At 37.7% G+C, this 27,211-nt stretch overlaps 1 protein-coding gene across 35 annotated transcripts in view; it reads left to right on the top strand.

Moving 5' to 3' along the window:
* PTPRD (protein tyrosine phosphatase receptor type D) overlaps positions 1-27,211 on the top strand; it is a 2,145,367-nt gene that overhangs the window by 1,994,940 nt on the left and 123,216 nt on the right. For 17 of the 35 annotated variants that reach the window (XM_067744358.1, XM_067744357.1, XM_067744348.1 and 14 more), the window contains 5 exons: positions 1,767-1,857; positions 6,971-7,180; positions 14,292-14,452; positions 20,166-20,180; positions 24,514-24,626. In XM_067744358.1, coding sequence (XP_067600459.1) covers positions 1,767-1,857; positions 6,971-7,180; positions 14,292-14,452; positions 20,166-20,180; positions 24,514-24,626 — 590 coding nt within the window. The remainder of the gene's footprint in view (positions 1-1,766; positions 1,858-6,970; positions 7,181-14,291; positions 14,453-20,165; positions 20,181-24,513; positions 24,627-27,211) is intronic. The other 18 variants (XM_067744354.1, XM_067744353.1, XM_067744367.1 and 15 more) reach the window with 5 other exon arrangements.

Genomic DNA, 27,211 nt, shown 5'->3' with positions numbered 1-27,211 from the left:
GCTGAGATTCAGGGATGTTAGATGATCAGCCCAGGGTCACACAGCTCATGAGTGGCAGATCCTGAATTCTGGGCCAGATGTATCTCTAGATGCCGCATTCTCTACCGGAACACTCTAGATCAGCCCTGCCCAACAAATGTAACGAGAGCCACATGTGAAATACTACACTTTCTAGCAGCTATGGTAAAAAGTACAAAGAAACAGATGTCATTAATTTTAATTTCATTTTTTACAAAACACGTTATATCCAGAATATTATCATTTTAACATGTGATCGCTATTAAAAAATTATTGCTGAGATATTTTACATTTATTTTTCATACTAAGTTTTTGAAATCCAGTGTCTTTTACAGGTAGAGCACATGTCAGTTCAGACTAGCCACATCTCAAGTGCTTGATAGCCGCAAGGGGCTAGCGGCTACTATACTGGACAGAGCTGCTCCAGACTCTGTTTGTGGAAACAGAGTTCATTATCACACAGGATTTGCTGAGTTTATTACATGTTTTGCTTTGCGATAAGAACAAACAGGCCTTCCTGTGTGTACTATTAGTCTCTGTAATATATTGTGATACAAGCTTGATAGCACCCATCCCGTTCTCATCCCTTTCCTCTGAGAGGCAGAGGTAGGGGGGTGTGTGTATTCATTTCCACAATAAATTTCCATAAATGAAACAAAAGCAGATTATTGCCATAGGTAAGAGATATATATCTCTCTCTACATATATAGGTTTGTATCCCCTTACTATCTGTTTTAACTTGAGCGATCATTCAGTCTCTGTGTAGCTGTCTTTTTTCTCTTACCTGTCCTTAAAGGATTTTTGAGAGGGCAAAATGAGATTATGCATTTACTATAATACCTAAAAAGTAGGAAGTGATTAATGTGGTGGCAATTATTATACCTTATGTTCAAAGTCCCTGTATAGTTACTACCAAAAATCAGTATGAGCAGAGTCCCTAACTCTGAATATAAGAGCACAGTGTACACTATACGGAAGTTACAAAACAACTTTACAAATAACCCACATCTATTTGGCGACAAGGAGCCTTTATACATAAGTTGTAGTTGGCCGTTCTCAGTGTGACGACTCGCTTACTTTTGTCCCTTCCTATAGAGGTATTATACTGAGACCTATTTTGAAAGCCCTTAGGTAGTGACTGTCTCCAAATTTCTGCAGTACCTACCTTAAGGTTTGCAATTTGATGGGTAGAAAGAGAGGGGAACCTTTACATCTTTATATAATTGTGAGATGATGAGTAATTTTTATGCTTTTAACTTTTTATCCAAATAAAATGTATTTTAACGGTGTATAAAGAAAATCATTGTCATCGTCATCGTGTAGGCATTTGGATGAGCTTAGAGTAATTTTTATTACACATCTTCTTTAAAAAAATCATCTTATAAATTAATGTCATAGAAAATTCTTGGTTCAGCAGCCTGTGGTGGTAGATTTCAATATACCCACCTTGTATGTGTCTAGCACCGAGGTACTAACGAACTATTTCCACTCTGTTTATGATACCTAGTAAAGGTCAGTCAACCATGGTGATATTACCATACAAGATCACTGAAGTCACACATAAATGTCTACCCATGTTGTTTTTAAAATTGAACAAACAGGTGGTTATTTGCCATTGATGGACAAGTCACTCCATATCCATAATTTGCCTTCAGTCTCAATCTTCAGGTCTGTGGAAGATTTAAGGATATATCCATTTTCTTTTCCCTCCGAACTAACCTTATTTTTGTCTATCTATTCTTGTGCAGAGGTTACTACATAATAATTGTGCCTTTGAAGAAATCTCGTGGGAAATTTATCAAGCCATGGGAGAGTCCAGATGAAATGGAATTAGATGAGGTAACTATGTGTTTCGGGCTGTGCCGTTCATTAGTTATTTAATTTTTAAAATAGCCCTCTCCTCTCTGTGGAGACCTTTCAGCATCTAATCTGGGTGCTGACTCCTACATGGCTGGCTGGTCAGCTGGCTACTCAGAAGGTTCACTGCTACGGGTGTGTTAACCTCTTGGGGTCCCAACAAAGAGCTTTTTGATTTAATTAAGAAACATTAAGCTGTTGTAAAGCTTACAACCTATCTGATCTTTGTTGGCTTTAAGATTCTGCCCCGTGCCCCTTGTAAAACATGATGCAGAGGTGTGGAAGGTGAAGTGAATTGTCAGCAAAGACTTAATCACCATTGCTATGAATTCCAAGGTATGCTTCGTCAGTGCAATGGTAGCTGAGGCTGTTAAAAATGCTAAGTTGCAGTTTGCACCAGAGTTCAACACTTGACCTGCTATGTGTTCTTGACCAATTTCTGACAGAATTGTGCTGGTTAGCACATACTTGCTTTATTCTGTATTTTGTAAGATATCAGAATCAAAAATGCATGAGCTTCAGGGGCAAATAAAACAAATCACAGAATTTTGAGCTGAGCAAGAAATACGGTACAAACAACAGAGCAAATACTAAATACTATTAATTTCTAAAATCTTACATTAACAATAGGTACCTTGGTACTCTTTTTTGCAAAAAGAACTTTTTTTTTTTTAAAGTAAATGCATAGTATATAGAACAAGATCTAATTTTGACATACTTATGTTTGGATGAGAAAACTGTGCTCAAAAGTGTTAAGCCAGATCCCTAGAGGGCCACAGCAGGTTAATGGCTGGGCTTCACCTTCTGTGAAATACTATACAGGAGAGACTGTACAATTTTAACATGGTTTTAGATTGAATCAGTTCAGAAGTCAAATATAAAAGGCCCCCATTAGGGGAAATATGAGATTTTAATTGATTGGATTTATTTACAACATGTTCTATATCTTATAACCCAACCTGTTATTTTTAGGTATTTTCTGTCCCTCAAATTAGTGCATACAAAGCAAGGAAAAGCAGAAATTCCCTCACTGCATTACAGGGAAGTGATGTTTATTTCACACACGTCTGCACTAAGGAGACTGTGATCTCGAGAGCAGGGCTGTTAGCTTCTTTTGACAGACGTGTGTCATCCCTAGAAGTATGTTTCATCATCAACCACTTCATTTATCTGAGTTAAACTTGATCAAGTTCAGAAAGGGAGATGAGTTCAAGGTTAGGACTATGCTTTTGTGTCACCGCTTAGTGATTAGATGAGCACTGAAGGAGTATAAAATGAGACACATTTCAATCATGCTGTCAAGTAATTTGTTATAAATTTTACTTTTTTTTTTCTGCTGAAAATAAAGGAACAAAATCATTTTTTATGATGTCAGAGGAGTACATCTGAATATGCGATTTGATGAGCTAGCTGGTCTCTAAACAAGCAAGGCATGTTTTACCTGCAAGTGACTAATCAGTTAATCCTGACATAGTCTTTATTATTTTAATCAGTTCTCAGCCGAAATGCAGAATTCAGTTGAAACTGGATTTAAAATGCAAAGGCAGCTTGTAAAATCTATGAATCTTTCTACCTATTTTAAAAAAAAAAGTTTTCAAGGAATTAACATCCAAGCCAAAAATGACATCAAATCCTTAAAAAAAAAGCTTTGCTTAGAAGTGGAGCCATTTGGTTGTAAGTAATAGGAAGCTGATTCTCTTTTACAGCTAGGTTTCAACCTCCAAAATGCACATCAGTTCTAATGGATTAAAGTATAGAGCTATATGACATTGAACTTCCTTGCAATTACATTCTATGGGTCTCTGCTGCTGATTCCCATAACAAAGGGTCATTTTAATCATCCCACAAATTGTGGTGCATTAATCTGTATAATAGTTTGATAAAGAACATTTATTAATTCAAAATTTGGGGGTCAGGATGGGTTCTTTCCCACTTTTCTTACTGATATAATTGAGACCACATTGTAGAATTAATGGTGGAAGAAATAAGATATGCATTGACTGGAAAATGAAAATTATTTCTGATAGAAAACTAAAGCCCTTGATATATCTTCTGGAAGCCTCCAATACATCTCGTAACTATTGTGGAGGGGAACTAATGAAAGTAGGCTATGGCCTCACTTTGTGCTTACTCATCCAGTTTCTGATCCCTACAGACAGGTATTTTTTTTCTACCATGGATAATAAAAGCACTGTAGTAATTTTATCTATAGCTTGGTACTGCCAGGTTTGACAAAGCAGTGTTCCTCTCTTAAATGTATTTGACCAAGTGATTTTTTAGAAAGGCCTATAATTCAAATCGTTGAAACCCCAATCATCAAATAGAATGGTAGCCTAAGGGGATTTCCACATGCATGCCTCACACCTAGGCCCATAAAAAATGGAAAGAGGCTTTCTACACAGAGTCACTCTCGATATTATCTTCTGAGCTCATTTATCCTTTGTCTGGGGATAATCTTCACATGATAAATTCATAGACTGGAACTCTTAGTTGTCAGGGTCAGCCTGGGCAGAGCAGACATTGATAGTCAAAATGAATTCTGGACAGGATGACTCCTAAAATGTTAGTTATATTTAATTCAGGGAAGGTCTTGTAATACATCATAAGCTTTTCATCGCATTGTACTTCAAAGGCTTGCTGTAAAATAACGTGGTCATTTGTGGTTGGAACTTCAACATAGTGGCTCACTTCAGTGTCACCTGAGCACACTTGACCCATTTAAAGTATAACACAGGGAGCATCCTACAGAGATTAGAGCAAGCTACAGGGCCAGGGTTGATGTTCCAGGTTTGACCTTAATGAATGGCAGCATTGGGTCTTAGGAGCACCAAAACACTAAAATCTGTTAAAGTACTTCCTCGAAGTCTTCTAAAGAAACCCTAGCAAAAGGTACTCTTAGGGATGACAGTGATATGGATGAATTATGACAGTTGCCTGCCTACATCTGAAATATGAATAAAATCAAGGTAGGGTTTGATCGGTGAAGTAGAAGAGGGGACACAGTTGCATAAACAACTGATGGTAAATGTTTCCGATTAACCAACTTCAGAAAGCTTTTCGGCTCTTCTGCACTTCATTTGTCCTTCTCTAAGTAATGGCCCATAAATGACTACATATCAACAATAACCTATGTGACTTTTCAAGTATATCTTAAATATTTACATCAGAATTTAAAAAATACATGTTAAAAGAATCTAGGAAAAAGACATCTAAGTACACATTTATCTGTGTTAATGAAAGCAGATGCACAAAAATTACATATTTAAGCATAGACTGAGTTAAAAGAGTTAACATTATTAATTTAGCCTAAATGTTGCAATTATGTTTCTTTGGTATTGTGCAGCCATTAAGTAAATAAAAATATGGTTGGAAAAAATCTCTTACATGTAATTTCATTTTATTTCACCAATTGAATCCACTATTGTCACTTTCTATTCTGCCTCAGTTGCCTCACTTATAAAATGGGGATAATGATAACTTATTTCATAGAGTTTTTATGAGTAAATGAACTAAGCCCTATTTAGTCTCCTGAGAACGGTGCCTGGCACCTAGGAATTGGTTAACAAAGAAAAGCATTATTGTCATTATCATCATTATTATAAGACCTAAATGTGACAACAGGATTGAAAGATAGTGCTGAGTTTCTGGACTTGCTTTATTACAACTCAGTTGGTCCATAATTGATCAGTCTACCTGAATGTATCATCAGATGGTCCAAATTTGCTAAACAAGTTCTGCTGTGGTTTTTATAAAAGAACTTACATTTCATGTAATTTTAATTGTATCAAGAAACTCAGACTTAACAGAAAATTTGAGAACATTTTAAGTATTCAATAACATGGGCACAAATTATCTATATAACCAAGAGGGTGATTTTTTACATTTTTAAGTTATAATTTTGACCAGCTGAGCACATGTACATTCTGTGTTGAAGAGACTGTAGTTTACCATCAGGTTCCTAACGTAAGGATTTGGTATTTGCCATATATACAGTCTGCAGCCGTTATTATTACAGAAGCCTGGCCTTCATTGCACCAGGTTCTCAGATAGTCTTTTCTATAGAGATAGTAAAACAAATCAGAATTCTTTCAAAACACCAGTTAAGTTGTCCCTTACATCAAAAGGCATCTCAGACTGCTATAAACGTCTTTTTCTCTGTTAAGCCCTATAAAATACCAATATTTAATGGAAGCAGACAGAGATAACTTAAACATCATTTTGAAATTGTCATGAAATATCATTAACGTGAGTTTCTCCTAATAAGAGTGAATGCAAAGCAACAGAGTATCAAACCATAATTTGTACTTTTTTTCTTTTAGAAATACATGAAGGATTTCTGTGTGTACATGTTTATATTTGTTTTCTTCAGTGTAATATTAAAATTATTTTTTCTCTACCCTGCCTTTATTGCCTGGCAAGATAATTCAACATCTCCAGAGAGCTATTAGCTCCAGAAAAACTCGGTGCCATGATAAATGCAAGGAATTTTACCATTTTATCCCAAATGGTTAATCAAGGAACCAAGTCAAGCCAGAAATCGTTAAATAAGTGACCATGTCTATTTAAAATGTCAATTAAAAATTGGTCATCAGATTCTATTTCTGCTGATTTGAGGGGATATACATCATACAAGTTATCTCATTACTAAAAGTAATCTAAAATGGTACTAATCTCTCCAAAAAGTTGGTCTTTGAACGTTTTGATGGCTTTATCTGAGGGTACTACTTGTTTAATAATAAGTGATAAAGCCTGCATGACGGGCTTTTGTGAATCAAGCTGATTTTTTTCCACAGACAAGTTATAATGCATTCTTGTCCTTTGAGAGGATTTCATTAGAGTGGACAGTGATGTTGAACTACCAGTAAAGGATCTAATCGTCCAGTGTTTACAGCCTGAGCCTTGCAATTGCAATTCAGTGCCTTACCTTTGGAAGACAGAGACTGAGATTTAGTAATGCTGACATACTACGCGTATTGTGGACACACTGTATTTGGGTTGTTCCCAGCCCTGAGTTAATTTCTCCCATTAAATTGTCATTAAGTTGGGTTATTGTTGTTTACATTTCTTTCTCTGTTTCCGACTTTTTTTCCTTAAGCTGCTTAAAGAGATATCTAGGAAACGCAGAAGCATCCGTTATGGGAGAGAAGTTGAATTGAAGCCATATATTGCCGCTCACTTTGATGTCCTTCCCACTGAGTTCACCCTGGGGGATGAAAAACATTATGGTGGATTTACAAACAAGCAACTCCAAAGTGGTCAAGAATATGTCTTCTTTGTGTTAGCAGTGATGGAACACGCAGAGTCTGTAAGTTAATTATGATGGCGTCCATCTAATTTCCTATGGTATTCTTATACATTTTTCACCAGAATTTGGTCATTTGGGGATACATAGGTACATGCACCCTAATTATTTCTCAAGAGATTCCGCTAACTTAGATGTGGTAACAGGCTGCCTACTCTTTGAACACTGCTGAGTAATCTGCTTGAGATTTCGTTACGAGTAAGGCTGTGTCCCTAATGACAGGAAATTTAGATGGACATCTAGTTTATGAAGTGCCAAATTGATAGGGCATGGTTCTTTTTGTTGTTGTTTGTTTTTTGTTTTGGCATTTGTATCTCTTAATCCCACACCCCTCTCTTGTCCTAACCCACTCCCCACTGGTAACCGCTAGTTTGTTCTTTGTGAGTCTGTTTCTGTTTTGTTATACACATTGGTTTGTTTTATTTTTTAGATTCCACGTATAAGTGATGTGATACAGTATTTGTCTTTTTCTGACTTATTTCACTAAGCATAATTCTCTCTAGGTTCATCCATGTTGTTGCAAATAGCATAATTCTTTTTTTACGGCTGAGTAATATCCCATTGCATATATGTACATTTTCTTTATTCATTCATCTGTTAACGGACACTTGGGTGGTTTCCATATCTTGACTATTGTAAATCATGCTGCTATGAACATTGGGGTACCTGTATGTTTTCAAACGAGCGTTTTTATTTTCTTCAGATACATACTCAGGAGTAGGACTGCTGGATCATATGGTAGTTCTATTTTTAGTTTTCTGAGGAACCTCCATACTGTGTTCCATAGTGGCTGCACCAATTTACATTCCCACCAACAGTGTACAAGGGTTCCCTTTATTCCACATCCTGGCCAACATTTGTTATTTGTGGTCTTTTTGATGATAGCCATTCTGACAGGTTTAAGGTGATATCTCACTGTGGTTTTGATGGGTATTTCTTGGATGGTTAGAGATGTTGAGCATCCTTTCACATGCCTGTTGTCTGTATGTCTTCTTTCGAAAAATGTCTATTCAGGACTTCTGCCCATTTTTAGTTGGGTTGTCTGGTTTTTTGATATTGAGTTGTATGAGCTGTTTATATATTTTGGATATTAAGCCCTTATTGGTCACATCATTTGCAGATATTTTTCTCCCATTCAGTAGGTTATCTTTTTGCTTTGTTGATGGTTTCCTTTGCTGTGCAAAAGCTTTTAAGTTTAATTAGGTCCATTTTTTGTTTTTTGCTTTTATTTCTTTTGCCTTAGGAGATCCAAAAAAAAAAAATTGCTACAATTTATGTCAAAGAATGTTCTGCCTATGCTCTCTTCTAGGAGTTTTATGGTTTCAGGCCTTACATTTAGGTCTTTATTCCATTTTGAGTTTATTTTGTACATGGTGTGAGGGAATGTTCTAATCTCATTCTTTTACAGGTAGCTGTCCAGCTTTCCCAGCACCACTTGTTGAAAAGACTGTCTGTTCTCCATTGTATATTCTTGCCTCCTCTGTAGTAGAATAATTGACCATAGGTGCATGGGTTTATTTCTAGAGCCTCCGTTCTTTTCCACTGATCTGTGTGTCTGTTTTTGTGCCAGTACCATAGTATTTTGATTACTCTAGCTTCATAGTATAGTCTGAAGTCAGGGAGCATGATTCCTCGAGCTTAGTTCTTTTTCTCTCAATATGGTTTTGGCTTTTCAGAATCTTTTGTGGTTCCATATAAATTTTAGTGTTGTTTTTGATCTGGGAAAAATGTGATGGGTAATTTGATAGGGATTGCACTGAATCTGTAGATTGCCTTGTGTAGTATGGACATTTTACGATATTAATTCTTCCAGTCCAAGAACCTGGAATATCTTCCCATTTCTTTTTATCATTTTCAAATTTCTTCATCAATGTTTTATAGTTTTCAGAGTATAGGTCTTTCACCTCCTTGGTTAAGTTTATTCCTAGATATTTTATTCTTTTTGATGCAATTTTAAACAGGATTGTTTTCTTGCTTTCTCTTTCTGATAGTTCATTATTAGTGTATAGAAAAGCAAGATTTCTGTATGTTAATCTTGTAACCTGCAACTTTACTGAACGTATTTGCTAGTTCTAATAATATTTTTGGTGGAGACTTGAGGGTTTTCTATATATAGTACTTGTCATCTGCATATAATGACAGTTTTACTTCTTTCTTTCCAATTTGGATGCTTTTTATAGGGGCATGGTTCTTAAGACCTTTTGATGTGACCCACATCTGGATAGGAGGGTGACAGCCATCATTGCTCGTCTCCTTCCTCATCCTCTTAAAATGACTGTTTTCAAATATATGTTTAATATTAGGTATGTTGCATAATACCTAGTAGATCTTAGCCTGTGTGATTACAATAGTAACTAACAAGCTCTGAGATTAAACATAGTTAATTTCCAAGTATTTGAAAATATTGATGGGGGGGGTGATTGTATGTATTTTATTCTCCTGTAACTACCAGTGAACCCATAGTGCTTTCTGCCCAGATTCAAGGGAAGTTCTATCTAGGAAAAGGCAAGCATAGCCTGGGTTTTAAATCATAGCAATTTACCAGGGACTTTATCAGTGAAAAGCCAAGAAAGTTAGAAAACAATTCAATAAAACAGAGAATTCCTAAGGTCCTCTAAATAATAAGTTGTCTTCTTTTATGTAATTCATCTTGCTCTTATGTCATTCTGCACATCAGTCGCTTTGAATGTTAAAAACAGAGAGAGAGGGAGAGGGAGAGAGAGAGGGCGAGAAATTGTAGATGGGAGGGAGGTAGATTTTGAAGTGGCGGTTCACATTAACATTTAATATACATATTCAAAACTATACCTTTCTAATGGGGCTTAAAACTGACAGGTGTGGCAACTAGATAGAGCCAGTCCCTTCCCCGGTATAGGAAGTGTGAGATATATCAAAGATTTCTCCACATCAGGTGTTAGCATGTACAGTGGGGCTTCTCTTCAAATGACTGAAGGAATTCCCTCGTGGAAAATCAAAACACAAAGGCAGCCTTTCTGCCTGTTTTTTTTGTGTGTGTGCACAGGATGTCATTTGAAAACAAAGTGATGGGCTTCCTGGAATTTTAATGCACGGATGTGCTTTCTCTTCCTAGTTGAAGGTTTTAAGGCAGAACATCAAGGGAATGGAATGTTGGAACCATCTTATCTTTTTTTTAATGACTTTTAGATATTTGAAAGAAATTTTCTTTAAATAGCTTTAGGACATTTCCGAAAGCACGTTCAGAGCACTGAGATAGATCAGAGAATCCAGCAAAAATGGAATCTCATCAGATCATGCACTGTCAGAGACTCTGGTTTCTAACAGACATTTCACCTAGTTGATACATTTCAACTAGTGTTGAAATGTATCACCATTGATGAATAGTTTACCTCTTCCCTTAGTATGTCATCTCACTGTTTCATTAATTATATAATTAGGATTTCTTCCCAAATATGTATTGTCTAAGTTGTCCCTTTTCTCCATCATCTTTTTCAACATCGCTGTCAAAGCTAACAGTATTTCCTTTATGTTTCCTATGTGTGTTCATGCCAGCATTTATAGACTTGTACCCAGCTAGTATAATGCTCGTAGTGATACAGTCTTTTGTAAACCTCAGATTTTCAAGAGTGATTGTTAAAGTGGCTAACCACTCCAAGGGTGGGATGATAATTTGCATACAGAAAATATCCCCCTTCCCCCCGCAAAGACATGAGCTTTTCCCCAATTAACTGCCTCATTAAGAATATCAAAGGACTGGTTTAGAATGACCCAACGTTTAATCTTTTCCATTACTCCCACATACTGAACAAATTCTACTTTTCATAAGGCTGATATCATTTTACTGTTTTGTTTTCTTTTCATTTTCACATGTCTCTGTTTCCTGATTTGGGTTGGAAATCTATGTACTTTGGGAAAAACCTCTGCTTAGATTTCCATCTTGGCTAACCAAGATTATTATCTCAAAGGCTCTTGGTAAAGAATTTCAAATCAGAGAGTTTTGCTTACTTAAGTCTCCCAAACAATTTGAGTGTGACCTACAAAATGGAAAGGGGAAAATTTAAACCAAAACAAACAATTAATTATATAAAAGAATCATGTTTCTTGCACATAGAGTGTATTTGCTAAGCCCTTTGTGTAAATCCTTACACTGTACATATCTTTTTTGTTTTGTTTTTTTTAAATCAGCCCCTAAGAAGGTTAGAAACGTATTGAGTTTTTGTATTCTTTAGATGCATTAGAAAATCCAAAAGTCTGCTCAATCTCTTTCCTGGACATAGTGAGGAAAATGGAAAGGGAGAATAGCATACAGGCATTTCGTGGGCATGTGTTCTCCAGATTGACTGCTGAGCTTGTCCTACTTAAAGCAGAATATATGCGCTAATTGTTTAAAAATGCAGACTGAAAATAATTAAACATATTTACCGATAGTGGAAAAATGAGTATACTCTCTCGTGCTTTAATAATGTCAGCCATTTGAAAAAAAATGAGCATTTTATTTTATTCAACAGAGATTTTCTGGGAACCCACTAAATGCAAAGTTCTGTACTTGCTGCTTTAAGCATACAAACTGTATATAAATCTTTACCTTCAAGGAGTTTATAGTTTCATTGAAGAAGATAAGGCATGTACACAAATGAAAAACCAAAATAGAGCCTGGCCACTACCATTAAGGAACAAATAACTTCAAATTGTTAAAATGACTTTTACCTACATTTTGTGAAATGACCGATTATTTCCGGTTAAGGAGAGGCAGCTTCAGTGGAGGCAAAATTTAAGTGAGGCCTTGGAGTCGGATTGCGGGAGCTAAATGTCGTGGAACTTGTGAGAGGGTTAAAGTAAAGAGAGAGAATAGAGCATTTTGGTAGCAGCAGCAAGAAGTCTATTGTGATGGAACATGTTATATGTGGTAAGAAAGTTTCAAACAAAATTGTGGAGGCCCTTAAGAATCGTGCTAAGATGTCTAGCTTTTATTTAGGAATCCCTAGAGAGCCTCCTGAAGGTGTTCCGGACGCAGTTTAGGATAACTCTAGCAGCAGTGGAGACTGTTAGAGGAAGGAAGAAATTCTTGATACGGTTTGGGGGAACATGAATGAGGTAATGAGAAATGTGGTTGTGTGAGACTGGAAAGGGGGTGGATGGACCTGAGGATCATCCACATGTGCACGTGTCCTTTTGAGTTATGGTTTTCTCGGGGTATATGCCCAGTAGTGGGATTGCTGGGTCGTACGGTAGTCCTATTTTTAGTTTTTTAAGGAACCTCCATACTGTTCTCCATAGTGGCTGTATCAATTTACATCCCCACCAACAGTGCAAGAGGGTTCCCTTTTCTCCACACCCTCTCCAGCATTTGTAGACTTTTTGAAGATGGCCCCATTCGGACCCGTGTGTGGTGACACCTCACTGTGTAGTTTTCATTTGCAGCTCTAATAATTAGTGATGTTGAGCATCTTTTCGTGTGCCTTTTAGCCATCTGTATGTCTTCTTTGGAAAAATGTCTATTTAGGTCTTCTGCCCAGTTTTTAATTGGGTTGTTTTTTTAATTGGGTTGTTTGTTTTTTTTTGTTATTGAGCTGTGAGCTGTTTGTTTGTTTGTTCTTAAGACATGTGGGGCAGCTCGTGAATGTGGACTGGTCTCTAGTGGGAAAAATAGTATTTTAAAGAGAGGCACAGTCACGAGAATATTTTTCTGAGCGGGTCTAAAATAGGACAGAAAAAAACAAGATATTACAGAAACAATTCATGCATATGCAGTCCCTTCATTCACCAAGTGACTTTCCATATATATCTATCTTTGCAGCTTTATTGAGGAATAATTGCCAAATATAGTGGCACATATTTAAAATGCACAATGTGATGATTTTATATAGTTCTGTATACACAGACTCTGTGATTACCAAGATCAAGAAAATTAACTGTTTGTTTCGTGTGTATGGTGAGAATGTTTAAGATCTACTCTCAGAAACTTTCAGGTATACCGTTCTGTGTCACTCACTATAGTCACCTTGCTGCACTTTAGATTTTCAGAACTCATTCTTCTTGTAACCATACAATATATGTCTTTCTCTGTCCGGCTTATTTCACTTAGCATAAAGCCCTCCAGATTCATCCATGTCATCGCGGATGGCAGGATTTTCTCCTTTTTTTCTCCTTTTAATGGCTGAATAATGTTCCATTGTGTGTGTATGTATGTATCTGTGTATATAGAAAACCACATGTATCTATTCATCCATAAAAAGAAACTTACGTTGCTTCCATGTGTTAGATATTGTGAATATACTGCAGAGGACACAGGTATGCAGGTATCTTTGAGTCAGTGATTTCCTTTCCTTTGGCTGTATACCCAGGAGTGGGATTTGTCATATGGTACTTTTATTTCTAATGTTTGGAGGAACCAACATACTGTGTTCTATAATGGCTGTACCAATTTACATTCCCACAAACAGTGTATTTAAGGTTTTCCTTTTCTGTTATACCAACCTCTGAGCAGTACTGTAATAAAATTAAATAGATATGCTAAATCCTTTTAAGTAAGTTCTCAAAATGTTATCTTCTAAAAAGCCATATCATTATCACTTTCATGCGTGTTGCAGTTATAATTTGAACACTGGACTTTTCTTTTGCAGTTGTAGATTTTGGCCTTCATTTTCTTACAAAGGTGCAGTACGTAGGACTACTTACATAATTTAATGCAATACCGATAATTTGCTGTATAAATGTTTACTTTCTTCTAATTTGGTCTCAGCTGAGTGAGTGATGATATCTTAATGGCTGGAACGATACTATTTTGTATTTTTCTCATTGCATGTAACACATTGGCACGATGTAAATGCTCATTGAACATTTTGTGACTGCTTAATTGACTGGTCCTTATACTTCATAAGATCATTTAATATGCCACATATAGATCCCAGTGAAAAAGTATCTATGGAGTAATTTATACCATCAAAAATGATTTTATTGTAAAATCCTTTAAAGGAAATTTCGATTACAAAACCTCTTTTTTCTTCCTTTCTCTCCCCTCCTTTTTTATTTTACACACTTCTTATTATCAAATCCACGATGTTCTAATGCTCAAGATACTTTCTAGAAAGGCATTATTTTATAACTAACTAACACAGATTCTGTTTTTCCTCAGAAGATGTATGCAACCAGCCCTTACTCTGATCCTGTTGTGTCAATGGATTTGGATCCACAGCCAATCACAGACGAAGAAGAAGGCTTGATCTGGGTTGTAGGTCCTGTCCTTGCAGTGGTCTTTATCATCTGCATTGTCATAGCTATTCTTCTTTATAAAAGGTAGGTTTGCCCCATATTTCTATTGCAAAGACTTTATTATCCTTCTAGGGTCATTGTGTGGTTGATCTTAGTAGAAATACTTCCAATAATCACTGGACAAAACGGTGTCCATTAGCGTTAGAACAAAACGTAAAGACTCAGCTATTTAAAATCTCATTCACCATGTGGTATAGACTCTGTTGCCCAGCAGGCATAGATCCCAGCCTCCATCTTCTGAGATACTTACTTACTTATGCAGAATGAGCGCTTTGCATGACAGCTGAGATGTTACTACATTCGCAAGCAGATAGTCCCAAGGAAGTGCACACTGGATTGTTTCAGATCAAGTTGGCACATTTGCGTCCAGTTCATAAGTCTAACTAACTTGCTTGTCGGCTGAGATTCCCTGCCCTCCCCCCACCCCCGTGGCTATTTTCAAAAGTTAGCAAAAGTGGCTAAAAATTGAAGAGCAAAGAAGGAAAAGATAGGAAGAGGATGAACTTTTCCCTTTCCCATTTGTGTCCAAGAGGAAACGCAAGGTACCATTTTCCTTTAGAAAAAATATAACCTTAGTCTTGATACCCCCACGTATCCATATGATTTAGTGTCTGACCACAGGTGGGATGCAAATAACCCACATTTACCCGTGTTTTCTCATCCACTTTTGTCAATCCCATTTCTGCCTCCATTACACATAAGCAAGATTTCGTCCCCTAGGGCACTGCTTAAGCAGTTGGATAGAAGACGTGAGTAATTCTTCTTCCCCTTAATCCTTTCTGACCTAAAAAATACAATAATGTATAAAATTTTAACAATTAACATCTGCTCTCTTAAACATGTAGAATGACTGAATTCTGAATTCTCTCTCTCCCTTTATATCAATTTTTCTTTTCTTCCATTCCAAATTTTATTTTCATGAACCTTTAATCTGTTTCCTTTGTAGTGTGTCATCTGTCGGAATGCCACTGTGAAGTTACTCTCTTCCTTCTACTGCAAGATAGTTTTTCTCTCTTCTTCCCTCACTATAACCTTGACCTTCAAAATTAGATGAGAATGTCTTCATTTTGATGCTTGCTCACATGTTTAATCTGACAAGATATCTTATTTTCATTATCTCTTTTTCCCCACCCGTATATCTCTCTTCATTGGGTTTACATTAATTATTCCTACCTGCATTCCTTTGTTCTTATGTTCTTGGAAGAGCTCTCTTTTCATAAGCTCTTCTTTTGACTCAAAAACATACTTTTCAAGACAGACACTTCTCCCTTGAAAAACTCTCTCTTATGAGGCTGTATTCCATTCTATTCCAGAGTTGAGAAAAAAAGGACAAGTTAGTTAAAGAAGTTCATACCATAGCCCATTAAATCGCCTATCCTTTCTAGAATTAATAAAAATAAATCCATCATTATTCTTCCCGATCACTGCCATCACTCAAATTGTCCACTCCATAAAATAATAGCTGAAAAAGCAAGTGCTTGACAGGCCCAAACATCTTAGTTGATGGTTTCAATCTTCCCATCCCAGTCTGTATCTTATCAGTGTGCTGTTGTATTTGATCCCTTCTCTCTTACGTAAGAGCTAAAGGGCAGGAAGTGCGAGGTCCCACATACTCCAGAACAGTAAGAGATCCTATGTGAGTCCGAGTCCAAGCAACAGCTTTGCTGTTCAGGTACCGCACTTATTACCAGGAGAGAATACAAGAAGAAAAAAGTAAAAAGAGAATTCTAATTGTTTTCTGTGAAACATTCATTTAAGTGGTAACATCCTGCTGTGGGAGTCAGACCAGAAGACAACTGGTGGCTGACAGTTGCAGTTCTAGATCATATCACGTGACATTGTGTGATTACTCAAAATGAACAAGATGCTTACCTTTTTTAAAGTGGTGAATCTGTCCGGCTATCATTAAGTCATGCGTGCGTTGGCCAAAAAGTTCGCTCGGGGCTTTCATCTGGAAAACCCCGAGCGAACTTTTTGGCCAACCCGCTAGAAATCCTTTTAAAGTTTTCTTTGTCCACACGTGCTTGAAAAAAATAAACTCAGTTATAATTTTTCCTAATCCTGCAAAAAGAGGCATCGTATTTAAAGATTTTTATGACTGTTGAAGTTGCATTTCAGTGTGTGCACACGTAAGCATCGTCTAATGCAATTGTTGGGAAATGCACACATCCTCGAATGCTCAGTATATTTAGCTAACCATCTGAAAGCCCATGAAGCATTTCTGAAATAGAAATGCTTGCTTCAGCAGTAAAGAACATTCCTGACTTGAAATTCAAGTAGACCCAACAATGTCCTTCCTGATCATCATGAAACAGTTCAAGAGGAAATCTTCTGCAGGCAATGAATAGTGTCTTTAATAGCTTGGATCCTGAGCAAAGAAAATTATATAACAAACAAACACACTATAGCCCTCTTTTTAGGTGCCTTTCAGTTTATACATAGGTCACTGGTAATGACTCAGAATGGAATGTATTATTATTATCAGCATTATTATTTTTAAAGTATTATTTCACTTCCCGTGTGCAAATAATACTTTGAGTCGGGAATGAGTATAAAATATTGGTGACGCACATATATCCTGTTGGTAATACACACCTGTTTACAAGACTACTTGTGTTAGGAATGGGTCTGTAGCTGTGGATGCTTCGTCCATATAAACAAATACATTTCACTGAGCTCTCCGAGGAGACTTTGAGACTTACTTATCCCTATTAATTATGTTAAAATGGAAGAGCACACTTTCACATTCTATTCATTTGACTTTGTTTTAAATTTAATCATTTGAAAACTATAATAAATATATTGATAATCAATCAATGACAAAACATGTCACGGAGCCTTTGTAAGGGCCTAGAGGGCCATCAGAATAGTAAAACGTGTTTGGTAGGTCTTTAGTGTTAATTTCCTTGCACTAGGAATTTTTGGAAATCCGGTACTCTATATGTGATACATACAACGATTTAACAATTTAAACTGCAGAGAGAAGAGGTAGCAAAGTTTAGAAAAATACTAAACTAGGAAGCAAGAAACCTGAGTTCAAGTCCCAGCTCTGTGACTAGCTGGCTAAATGGGGTAGAAAGTCATGCTACCACTCCTGGCCTCGGTTTCTTCACTTTTAGAAAATAAGTATGTAGATTAGATAATTGACTGACTTTTTTAATCTGAGAACCTAAAAAAAACCAAGTAACAGAATTAATACTATATTATTTCTGCCTCCAGTGCATGTGTAAGTTTTCTAAATGACGCCATGGTGCCCTTCATCTATCCTCCCCTACAAAGAAAAAAGAATCCATAAAGCAATTGAATGCTCTTTGATGTTCATCTACCCTGCACATCTGCTACACATGTAAGGCTTTTCAGTCGCTGGTTCTAAAACTGTCCAGGAATTATTCCTAGAGAAAATATTCTTAAAATAAAATGTTAACCTGACTGACTCTACGAAAAGCATTTCAAGATGGCTGAGAAGTATTTACCGTGTAGTATGGAAGGAAAAAAAAAATGGATTAGGAGGTTGGAAAGCGCTAAGGCATGGTCTAGACCAAATTCACGTTCTTGAATAGTAATAGTCTAATGTGGGTGGACACTGTAGAGAGTAAATAATTTCCATCCCCACCCCAAGATGTTTAGTTTGTGTGTGAAGACCATGAGGTAGCTGTGACTAAAATACAGACTTCAGCTTTTTCACCTTTTCCCAGATCCAACGTTGGCTCCCTGTGGGCTCTGCCTCTTTAAGTCGTCTTTTTGTATCAACCCTACGTATATTTCCAAGGTGTTATCAAAGAAAGCAATGCAGTCCAGACTATTCTGAGATGCTATGAAGAAATAGGCTGCCACGCCCCCCCGCTCTGGGCAATGCCTTCCCTAAGCCTGGAAAGCCTTTCCTCTCACTCCACTCCTCCTGGCCTGGCAAAACCTAACTCACCTTTTAGAAATAAGCTAAGCTAAGATCCGCTTACTAAATGAAAGCCTTTCTGAGTGACTGTCCTCCTCATGTCCTCTGTGCTGTACCAGTTCAGGCTGCCTTAGGGTCCCCTGCTGTACGCTCTTAGAGCACTTTCTACTTCTCTATATTATAGAACCTACCCCATCACTGCCATTGCCCATTTTCTTGGCTTTCTCCCCCCACTAAACTGTAGGTCAAGGACTCCGTCTTATTCCTCATTGTATTCCTTGTGCCCGGTAGAGTGCATGGTACAGGGGACTACTGAATAATCAAATTTACACAAGTCCAATAGTGATACACTCAGTTCCCTCCTCTTGTTTACTCCATCACTGCTTATCATGTTCATCTTGACTGGCAAGAGCTGTAATGAAACCCTCAGCCTGTAATTTAAATACACCACTTCCAAAAGAATTCAAACTTAGATATTGGTACCAGCTATGTACCCATGTGTGCAGTAAGGCTGACATTGCTGTGGCAGAGGGAGTGAAGCGCACGCCATGCACTGGTTCATCCTAATATTCAACAGCCTTTTCGTATACAGAACTGGCAGTTCACTAGGTATTTCTCTTCCTCTCAGAGGAATAGCTTTTCCTACAACTGATTCACTGATGACCTCACGGATTAAAACTAAGCAAGCTGAGGACATTGGTAGGAATTTTTACAAGCCTGGTGCAACCAGCTAAATTATTTTAAGAATAAAAAGAAGAACCTGTGTGTTTGATATCATTTTCATTATTCACTTTGTATGTGTGTGTTTGTACAATTTAAATGTGGACTTTGTATTTTTGAAAAGAAATGGACTGGATTGCCTTAAAGCCAGATCCTCCAGCAATATGGGTGTGTATTATGTCATTCGCATTGAAGTGGACCTGGCACCTTTATTTTTCGCACTTGAGAACTCCCTAAACACTTTGCAATTTGCCTCAACATGAAGACCGTTTAGATGAATTCTCTTCAGGTGAAGGTTATACTCTCTGCCCAAAGGACATGGTTAAACAATACACATATTATCACAGGTGAAAGTGTCTATGAGAATGAGCTGCAGGTGTTCACAGACAGCAGCGCCTCTGTGACTAGGAAAATACCTGTCATGTCAGTGGCCGGTAATAAAAATACTTTTCTGGATTAGCACAGCTATATAAATGGGTCATGCTCTGTAGATCTATAATGATGAATATTATATTTTCCAAAACTGAAAATGTATTTAATCTTTTACTAGAAAGAAAAAACTTACGATCACCTTACTTGTCAAAAGGTGTTTGAAGAAATCATTTCTGCCACTTTCGTAATCTGGTGGTGTATTATGCAATTGTGCAGATTTCTGTGCAGGTCAATGCAATTTGCAGGTGTTTTAAATCATTAAAGGAATACTGTATCTCTTAACTGAAGATTCTTAAATGAACTAAATTTCTTATATGGAATGAGGTCACATTCCCATTAAGTACAGTAGCAGTTGTCTCATGGCGTGTTTTGTAAAAATCAAATTATATCTCTACCATCAAACACTTCCTGCGATATAATTAATTGTGGCAGTGTTTTGTGGATTGATGAATAAAAGCGAGTCTGACACTAACACACACACACAAATGTTTTGCTTAGCCATGTACGCTCATGTCTTCCATTTGCTTCATGTCTAGAGGCCTTTAAATATTTTTATATGCTATCATTTTCTAATGTGTTATATATCCCTGATTCTGAGCACTGTTAAATCTTGGTTGTCATGGTTACTCTTGTTACCATTGGCCAACTAACATTTAGCCTTTCTTTTTCTTTCTTTGCTGCATTAAAATGGAGCAGTAAACCTGACAGGTGAGGAATAGAGAACCCCTTTCATGCTCAGTCCAAAAAAAAAAAAAAAGATACGGGTAGACTTTGGAGGTATTGAGGGGGCGAGGGTGGAGGTTGGATATAAAAGATGCAACTGGCAAGGGGAAGATGGACGAAGCCTAGATATATAAAATAATTTTGATATTAAAATGATTTGGGGGGAAATAGTTTGTCTATATATGAAGACTAGAGTATTTAAAGCCAAATTTAGAAGGTACTAAAACCAGTCTGAGTTTTGTTTGTAGTCAAGGTTAAATGAGCATCTGTATGTGTTAATGTAAGCCATTTTTCTTTTGTTTTTACTGAAAGTTTGATCTCAAGACACTGTGTATAGGAATACTAGCATTCTCACACCCTGCTAATGTTGATGTCAGTGCCTTAGTGAAAACTTATATTTAATTCCAAATTATTTTCCCTGTCTTCCAGCCTTGAATAATACTAGTAATAATAACAATAATAATCCCTATACTGCTTATTTGTTGGTCAGTCGAAGCTAACCCTGCAGCTTTCTAACACATACCTAGATGTCTATATATGAATTCCTGATTAAACTAAGAAAAGGATCTCAATGCTCCTCTAACCCGCCTCCCTCCCAATGTTGTATTACAGGGGTTCTCTGGGAGTGGCCCCTGGACAAGCAGCAGTGGCATCAGCGTCACCTAGGAACTTGGTAGAGACACAAATTCTTGGCTCCCCCAAATCCCAGAACTACTGAATCAGAAACTCTGGGAGTTGGTCCAGCAGCCTGCCGTTTAAACAAGCCCTCGTAGGCGACTCCGATGCATACCAAAGTTTGAGAATTACTGCTGTATTATTGTCCCTAAAATCACTTATTACACTTTCACTGGCAGGAAACTCAGACTATCTCTGAGAAGGTGTGCTTGCCATCAATCCAGCAGAAAACACATGCAAAATAGTTTTTCTAGCCCAAAGTCAAAACACTTTGAATCTAGTTAATACACTCAGAGATCAGAGATCCACCTCTCATTAGAACACTGTCCTCATTTCACAATTTCATCACTACCTTCTTGTTCTATTAAAACGAGAGAAATGGGCCACAATTTAGATATCATCTTTTAACACTCCTTCTCTATTTTATAAGTGAAGAAATTAAGAAGGTTTGTAGTTGACTTACCCAAGGAGATTCACACCAATAGTCGTAGAGTTGGGGTTCCATTCTTAATGATGTCAGAATCGTTAAGTGTCCGAATTGATTTCTTTGACATCTCTATGAATATTCAAATAAATATATTTCTTCCAAAAGCCTGTACTCGTATGTCTGAATATCTTTGTTCCAAGTAAATAGATGTATATGATCTGCCACAAGATCATCCTTTTGTTTTTGCTCCCCACTTTACCTGTAGATAAGAACCAGGTGAGAATAAGTGAAAATAAAACCCCGCTTAGACCACAGAGCAGCATTTTTGTTGTACAGTATTCACAGCCCTCAAAAAACCACATATTTTTATGGTATTAGCAGTTTCTGCCATATCTGAAATGTCATGTGATCTTCTATTTTCTTTTCACCCAGATAACCCCTGCACGTGGTAGATACTTCTCACTGTGAGAAATAAACTTACCCTAGGGCTTTATAATCCTAATAGAAAAAAGAAAACAGCGAGGCAAAATTCAGAATCTGGTTCAAGTCACTATTTGTTGCTTTTTTTCTATCAGTAGACGAAAATGAGAATAATGAGACCTCTGAAAACTTACCAGAAAAAAAAAAAAAAGTTACTCCTTACGTTCCTGTTGGGACTAATTTAGATCATTATACACCATTTAGTACCTTGCAACAGTAAATTCAGTTTTTAAAAATGACCACTGTTACTGATGATGACCAAACTCTTCATCTTGCAAATCTTCCTTAGAAATTCTTTGTTGGAAAACAAACATTTTAACACATTTCTGTTTAAAAATAATGCGATAAAGAGTGTGGGCAGCCGGAATTACCCATGTTGTCATCATCAAAACTAAATGAAGCAAAATAAAATTTAAACAGCTGCTTTTCCTAGCTGGCTAGGACTTCTGGAGTCAGTCTGAGTTCTTGGAGATTATCTTACTTGGACAGATTAGGTGAGGGAGATGTTTGTTAGTTATTAAATGTCAGGACACCCCTCCCATTTATTACGATTATGAATTGTAACTTCAGTCCCCACGCTCTGGGCTTTCCGAGACTCGTCGGGCAACAAGATGGCATTTCCAACTTTCCTGGCGCCAGAGAAACTGAGTAAATGTCTTTAGAGAGTATTCTTTCTTTCCCTGTGTCTCACATCACTCAGCCTGGCCTCAGCACAAAGGAAGATAAGGAGGGTGTCCCACAATATCTGCAGGAGGGAGGGTCTCCTTGCCCAGATATTTCTTCATGTGGTTTCCGTAATCCTGCAAGAAAGACTGTAGAGCCATTTTGAAAAAGGGATAAAAATCCAGTTTTCAGTCATGGGATCTGGCACATCAGTAAAGCCATGTGCCAAGTTGTGTGAAAAGACCCAAACCTGAAAAGGGCCACTGGGATTACTTGGAGAAGACCAACCATATGTTTGTCACACGTGGGATTGATTGGCCACACTCGGCGGTGTTTCATTAACCCATTTAGATTCTGCATCTTCGAGAGTAAAACGTCTCTCTGTATTGTGAGGCACATACCCCCAGCATAAACACGGTGACATTTTCTATTGTGAAAGTGGTCATCATATCCTTCTTTCCCATTGTCTTCCTAGACCCTTTTTCTCTTCCTTCTCATATCTCTCGGACCAGTTCTCCATCTCTTCTTTTCCTTTCCTTCTCATTTTCCACTCCATGTAACTGGAGCTGCCAGTACCTCTGGCATGCCTCCAACTCACTGCTTTCCTCCGATTGGTAGTAGGGCTTGGCAGTATGCTCTGTCATAAGGCTATACCTGACACTTCTTTTAGGTGGAAAGAGAGAAGCCTGAGACAGGTTAATCCAAGGTTCTGAGAGAGCAAGGTGTCTAACAGGACTCACCCCCAAATATTCATTCCACTGAGGATGTTTTGCTGAAGGCATTGCACTTGAGCAAATCAAGTGTGCTTTCCCTGCACATCAATCTGCGCTTCATCCCCTGGTTGGTTTTTGTACCACCGTCATATCAAAAAGAGAAAGGGAGAGTTCCTAAATACTGCTGCACCCTTTCTCCAAATAAGAATGCCTTTGCTCTGAGAAGGGGTGAGATGCTAGGATTATGCCTCCGGCCTGGAGATTGCTGGAATCTGTATTTGGAATAAAGCACTGTTTGAAAAGTTCTCCGTTAGTTAAGTGAATTTTTAATCGAATTCAACCTTAAAGAAAATAGCTAGCTACTACTCTGATTATTTGTTTGGGGGGCAAAAAAAAAAAAAAAAGATAAAGAAATCTTACGAGAAAACCTCACATTTCTTGCATAGACATTTATTAAAATTACATTATGACACCTTAAGCAAAGAGAGTTAGCTTGACACCATAACCAGCTGATACTGTTTTTTCCTTGGGATTTGAAAAGAGAAAAGGGATGTTGGTTTTGTGTGGTCCTGATTCTCCTACCAGGTATTAGGTTAACTGGAAATCTTAGAAATGCACTTACTGTATTTATCTGGTTATGGGAAAATCCAGGGCAGATCCACTTGGTAGCCCCCAGTCATGTATCCTAAAGGGAAAAGGAGGGGGGCAGATTTAGCTGTTTAGCTTGAGGCCCAGTAGTTTCTATGAGTTTTTTCCCATGGTAACCACAATTTTAGTATTGGTTACTAGGGTTACTCTATCCTATCCCTCACAAATAGAACTAGTGGATGAGGGAGAAAAGCTAAACAAGTTTCCAAACCTATCTCACCAACACCTCCTTAAGCCTAAAGGCAGAATCACTGAATTATTTAAATCCAGAGATAAAGGAGGACTTTGAGATGATCCACTTAAAAATTTCGGACCTGAGGAAATACTGTAGGCTAGGAGAGAAAAAAGTAACCTGAACAGGGCTTCCCTGGTGGCTCAGTGGTTGGGAGTCCGCCTGCCGATGCAGGGGACACGGGTTCGTGCCCTGATCTGGGAAGATCCCACATGCCGCGGAGCGGCTGGGCCCGTGAGCCATGGCCGCTGAGCCTGCGCGTCCAGAGCCTGTGCTCCGCGACGGGAGAGGCCACAACAGTGAGAGGCCCGCGTACCGAAAGAAAAAAAAAAGTTACCTGAACAAAGTCACAAAAGTCAAAAAGTTTTAAACCTGAAAATGGGGGGTGGGGGGTTAGGAAGGGCATAACTCTGTTTTTTTTTTAATCTCTTTCCATTTTTTTGGTTGTCTTACTCTTAAATTTTTATTCTCTCCCTATAGGAAGAGGGCAGAGTCTGATTCTAGAAAGAGCAGCATACCAAACAGTAAGGAGGTCCCTTCACACCATCCAACAGACCCAGTAGAACTGAGGCGCCTTAATTTCCAAACACCAGGTAAGAGGCATGACTCCTCTTGTCCATAACACAGTGTTTACTGAAAGTTTTATAGCCCCGTTGATATTGCCTTGAGAGGTGAATAGATCACTTTATTTCAAACAATTCTTTGTCCTCCTCTTTTACTCTACTATTTTTGAGACTCACCAAAACATATGTCTTGAAAGGAAATTGCATTCTTTGTGTAAATCTGAAGTGGGGTGGAAAAAAGAAAAAAAAAAAAATTCCCTTCAAATTTTGGAAAAACTATACTCTTAAGAATATCTACCGGGGGCTTCCCTGGTGGCGCAGTGGTTGAGAGTCCGCCTGCTGATGCAGGGGACACGGGTTTGTGCCCCGGTCCGGGAAGATCCCACATGCCGCGGAGCGGCTGGGCCCGTGAGCCATGGCCACTGGGCCTGCGCGTCCGGAGCCTGTGCTCCGCAAACGGAGAGGCCACAACGGTGAGAGGCCCGCGTACCTCAAAAAAATAAATAAATACATAAAAGAATATCTACCATTTTTATGGGCTTAGCATGGTTGATTATTTTCCATGACACCTATCTGGAAAGAAGAATTCAGTTTCTCATCTTATAAAGCAAATGAATGGATGGATGGATGGATGGATGTTACCTCATCCATCCCATTGGGAAAGAATACATTTTTTTCTCGATTCCCCTATTAATTTGTGTCTGTGTTACTCTGAAAGAAAGGGGAAGGGAGGGAGAAAAACAAAATGAGGAAAAAATTTGTATCTTTTAAAATATTACCGAAACTAAATCTCACTGACCAATTTAGCTTTCTTACTGGGGAGACACACTAAGTGACTGAGGATAAGAAAAACATGTCTGTTTCTTAAATTAAAGAACATTAACTGCTTCAACAGAGGAAAAATATTATTCCTGCTGAGGGGCATTTTGTACAGCATTGTTAATTCAAGGCTAGCTCTATTTTACTTTCTTTCACCTAAATCTTACTTATGCCAAATAACAAAGAGTAGAGAGAGGTGAAAACATAAAACTGAGTGGCACTGTCTTAATACCTAATGATACTGGACAAAATTAAAGAGCTGATCTAAGCAGTCTGTTTGATTAAAATTTGATGGTAGTATTGCACCCCAATTGTTTGAAAGTTTTTTTGTGTGTCAATGGATATTCTATTTTTATTAAACTACACGTTCGCAGTGAATTGCTTTGAATTGAAAATACACAGTTTATTGTGTTTAGCGTATTTTTTATCTTACATGTAGATATGTCATAGTAACTAGAAACTATTCAGTTAAAAGAAACGCCTGGCATTTTTTAATGTGGCTATACAGGTCATCATAGACGTGGGTTGTTTTTTAAAATTCTATCTCAAATGAGTTTTGTTCTTTAAAAAGCAAAAGATATACCTTCATCAGCATAAAAAGTAAAAGAAAATTTTCACATGGCCGAAAATCTCCCATATGGGAATTAATTTAAAAGGCTGAGTATAAAGGCGATGGTAGCCCCAAAAGAAGAGAGCCAGTGGGAGTGCTATCCCTCACCACCCCCAGCGCCATCAGAGAATGTTTCCAGGCATAAACGCATGAGTGGCAACTGTGTAGAAAGGATTATTAGCAGAGTGCTGGTGGCTGCAGGTAGGGAAATATAAATGCCTTTAACCAAGACACCTCCACGTTCAAGAATTCTATAAAGAATCTAATTTCCCCAATGTATGTGGGAATGTGAGATCCATTTATAGAGAGAACCTGCTAAATTCCATATAAGTCACTGGAAAGGAGAATGAAGGTTACAACTGAAGTGACATAGCTTATATCACCCATGACTTTACCAAATTAAAATGGGGACCTAGGTATATAAGAAGGTATCAGTTAACTAAGATTAGACTTCTCACCTCAAATGGATAGTAGAATAAAGTAGGCAAACAGTAAAAAGGAGAGAGGATTTAGTAGAGGAAGAGAATAGGACAGGAGAAACTGTCCCAAGATCCTTGCACATCTGTTCACTGAGGCAGCATTATGTTGTACTCAGGTAAGCAGTCTGCTTAAGCCTGATTTGTTGAAATAGTCTACGTGCCTCCCAAGCTCTGTGATGTGGCCTGCTGTCCTGAAAATGTGACCAGTGTACACAGAAAATTGTACCTAGCTGTCAATGTGAAATTCCTAGAAACGTTACAGTTTTCTTCAGCCAGGATGGATTCCAGCCAGTGGCTATGAATTTCCTCAATTACTTGCCAACGGGATGAGATCAGAAGTTGGGATTGTTAACCAAGTAACTATGTTGTGCTATTTCTTCCTCCCTGATTCACGAATAACCAAGGGCTTTCCTGGATGATGAAATAAAATGATCCTTTTATTCTAAAGCACCTTTCTTAGGTGTTGCACAGGAAACAATTTTAATTTTTACTTATTTTTTTGGATTTTAAACCATTTGCCCTTCCCTTTTTGAAATGTGCTTTTATATACAGCATACCTTTGGGGATATAATTATCCACAAACATTACAAAATTTGACAGTGTTTCTTAATGGTGTGCATAAGTAGGGAATTAAGAAGCCAGGATTTTCAATGGAATCAGAAACCTGTGATTTATATAACCAGCCCCTAGCACAGAACTTGTTCATG

Source organism: Pseudorca crassidens, chromosome 7 (assembly GCF_039906515.1).
Source record: "Pseudorca crassidens isolate mPseCra1 chromosome 7, mPseCra1.hap1, whole genome shotgun sequence".
Taxonomy (NCBI): domain Eukaryota; kingdom Metazoa; phylum Chordata; class Mammalia; order Artiodactyla; family Delphinidae; genus Pseudorca; species Pseudorca crassidens.
The sequence above is the reverse complement of the archived record's forward strand: the minus strand, read 5'-3'. Positions and strand labels throughout refer to the sequence as shown.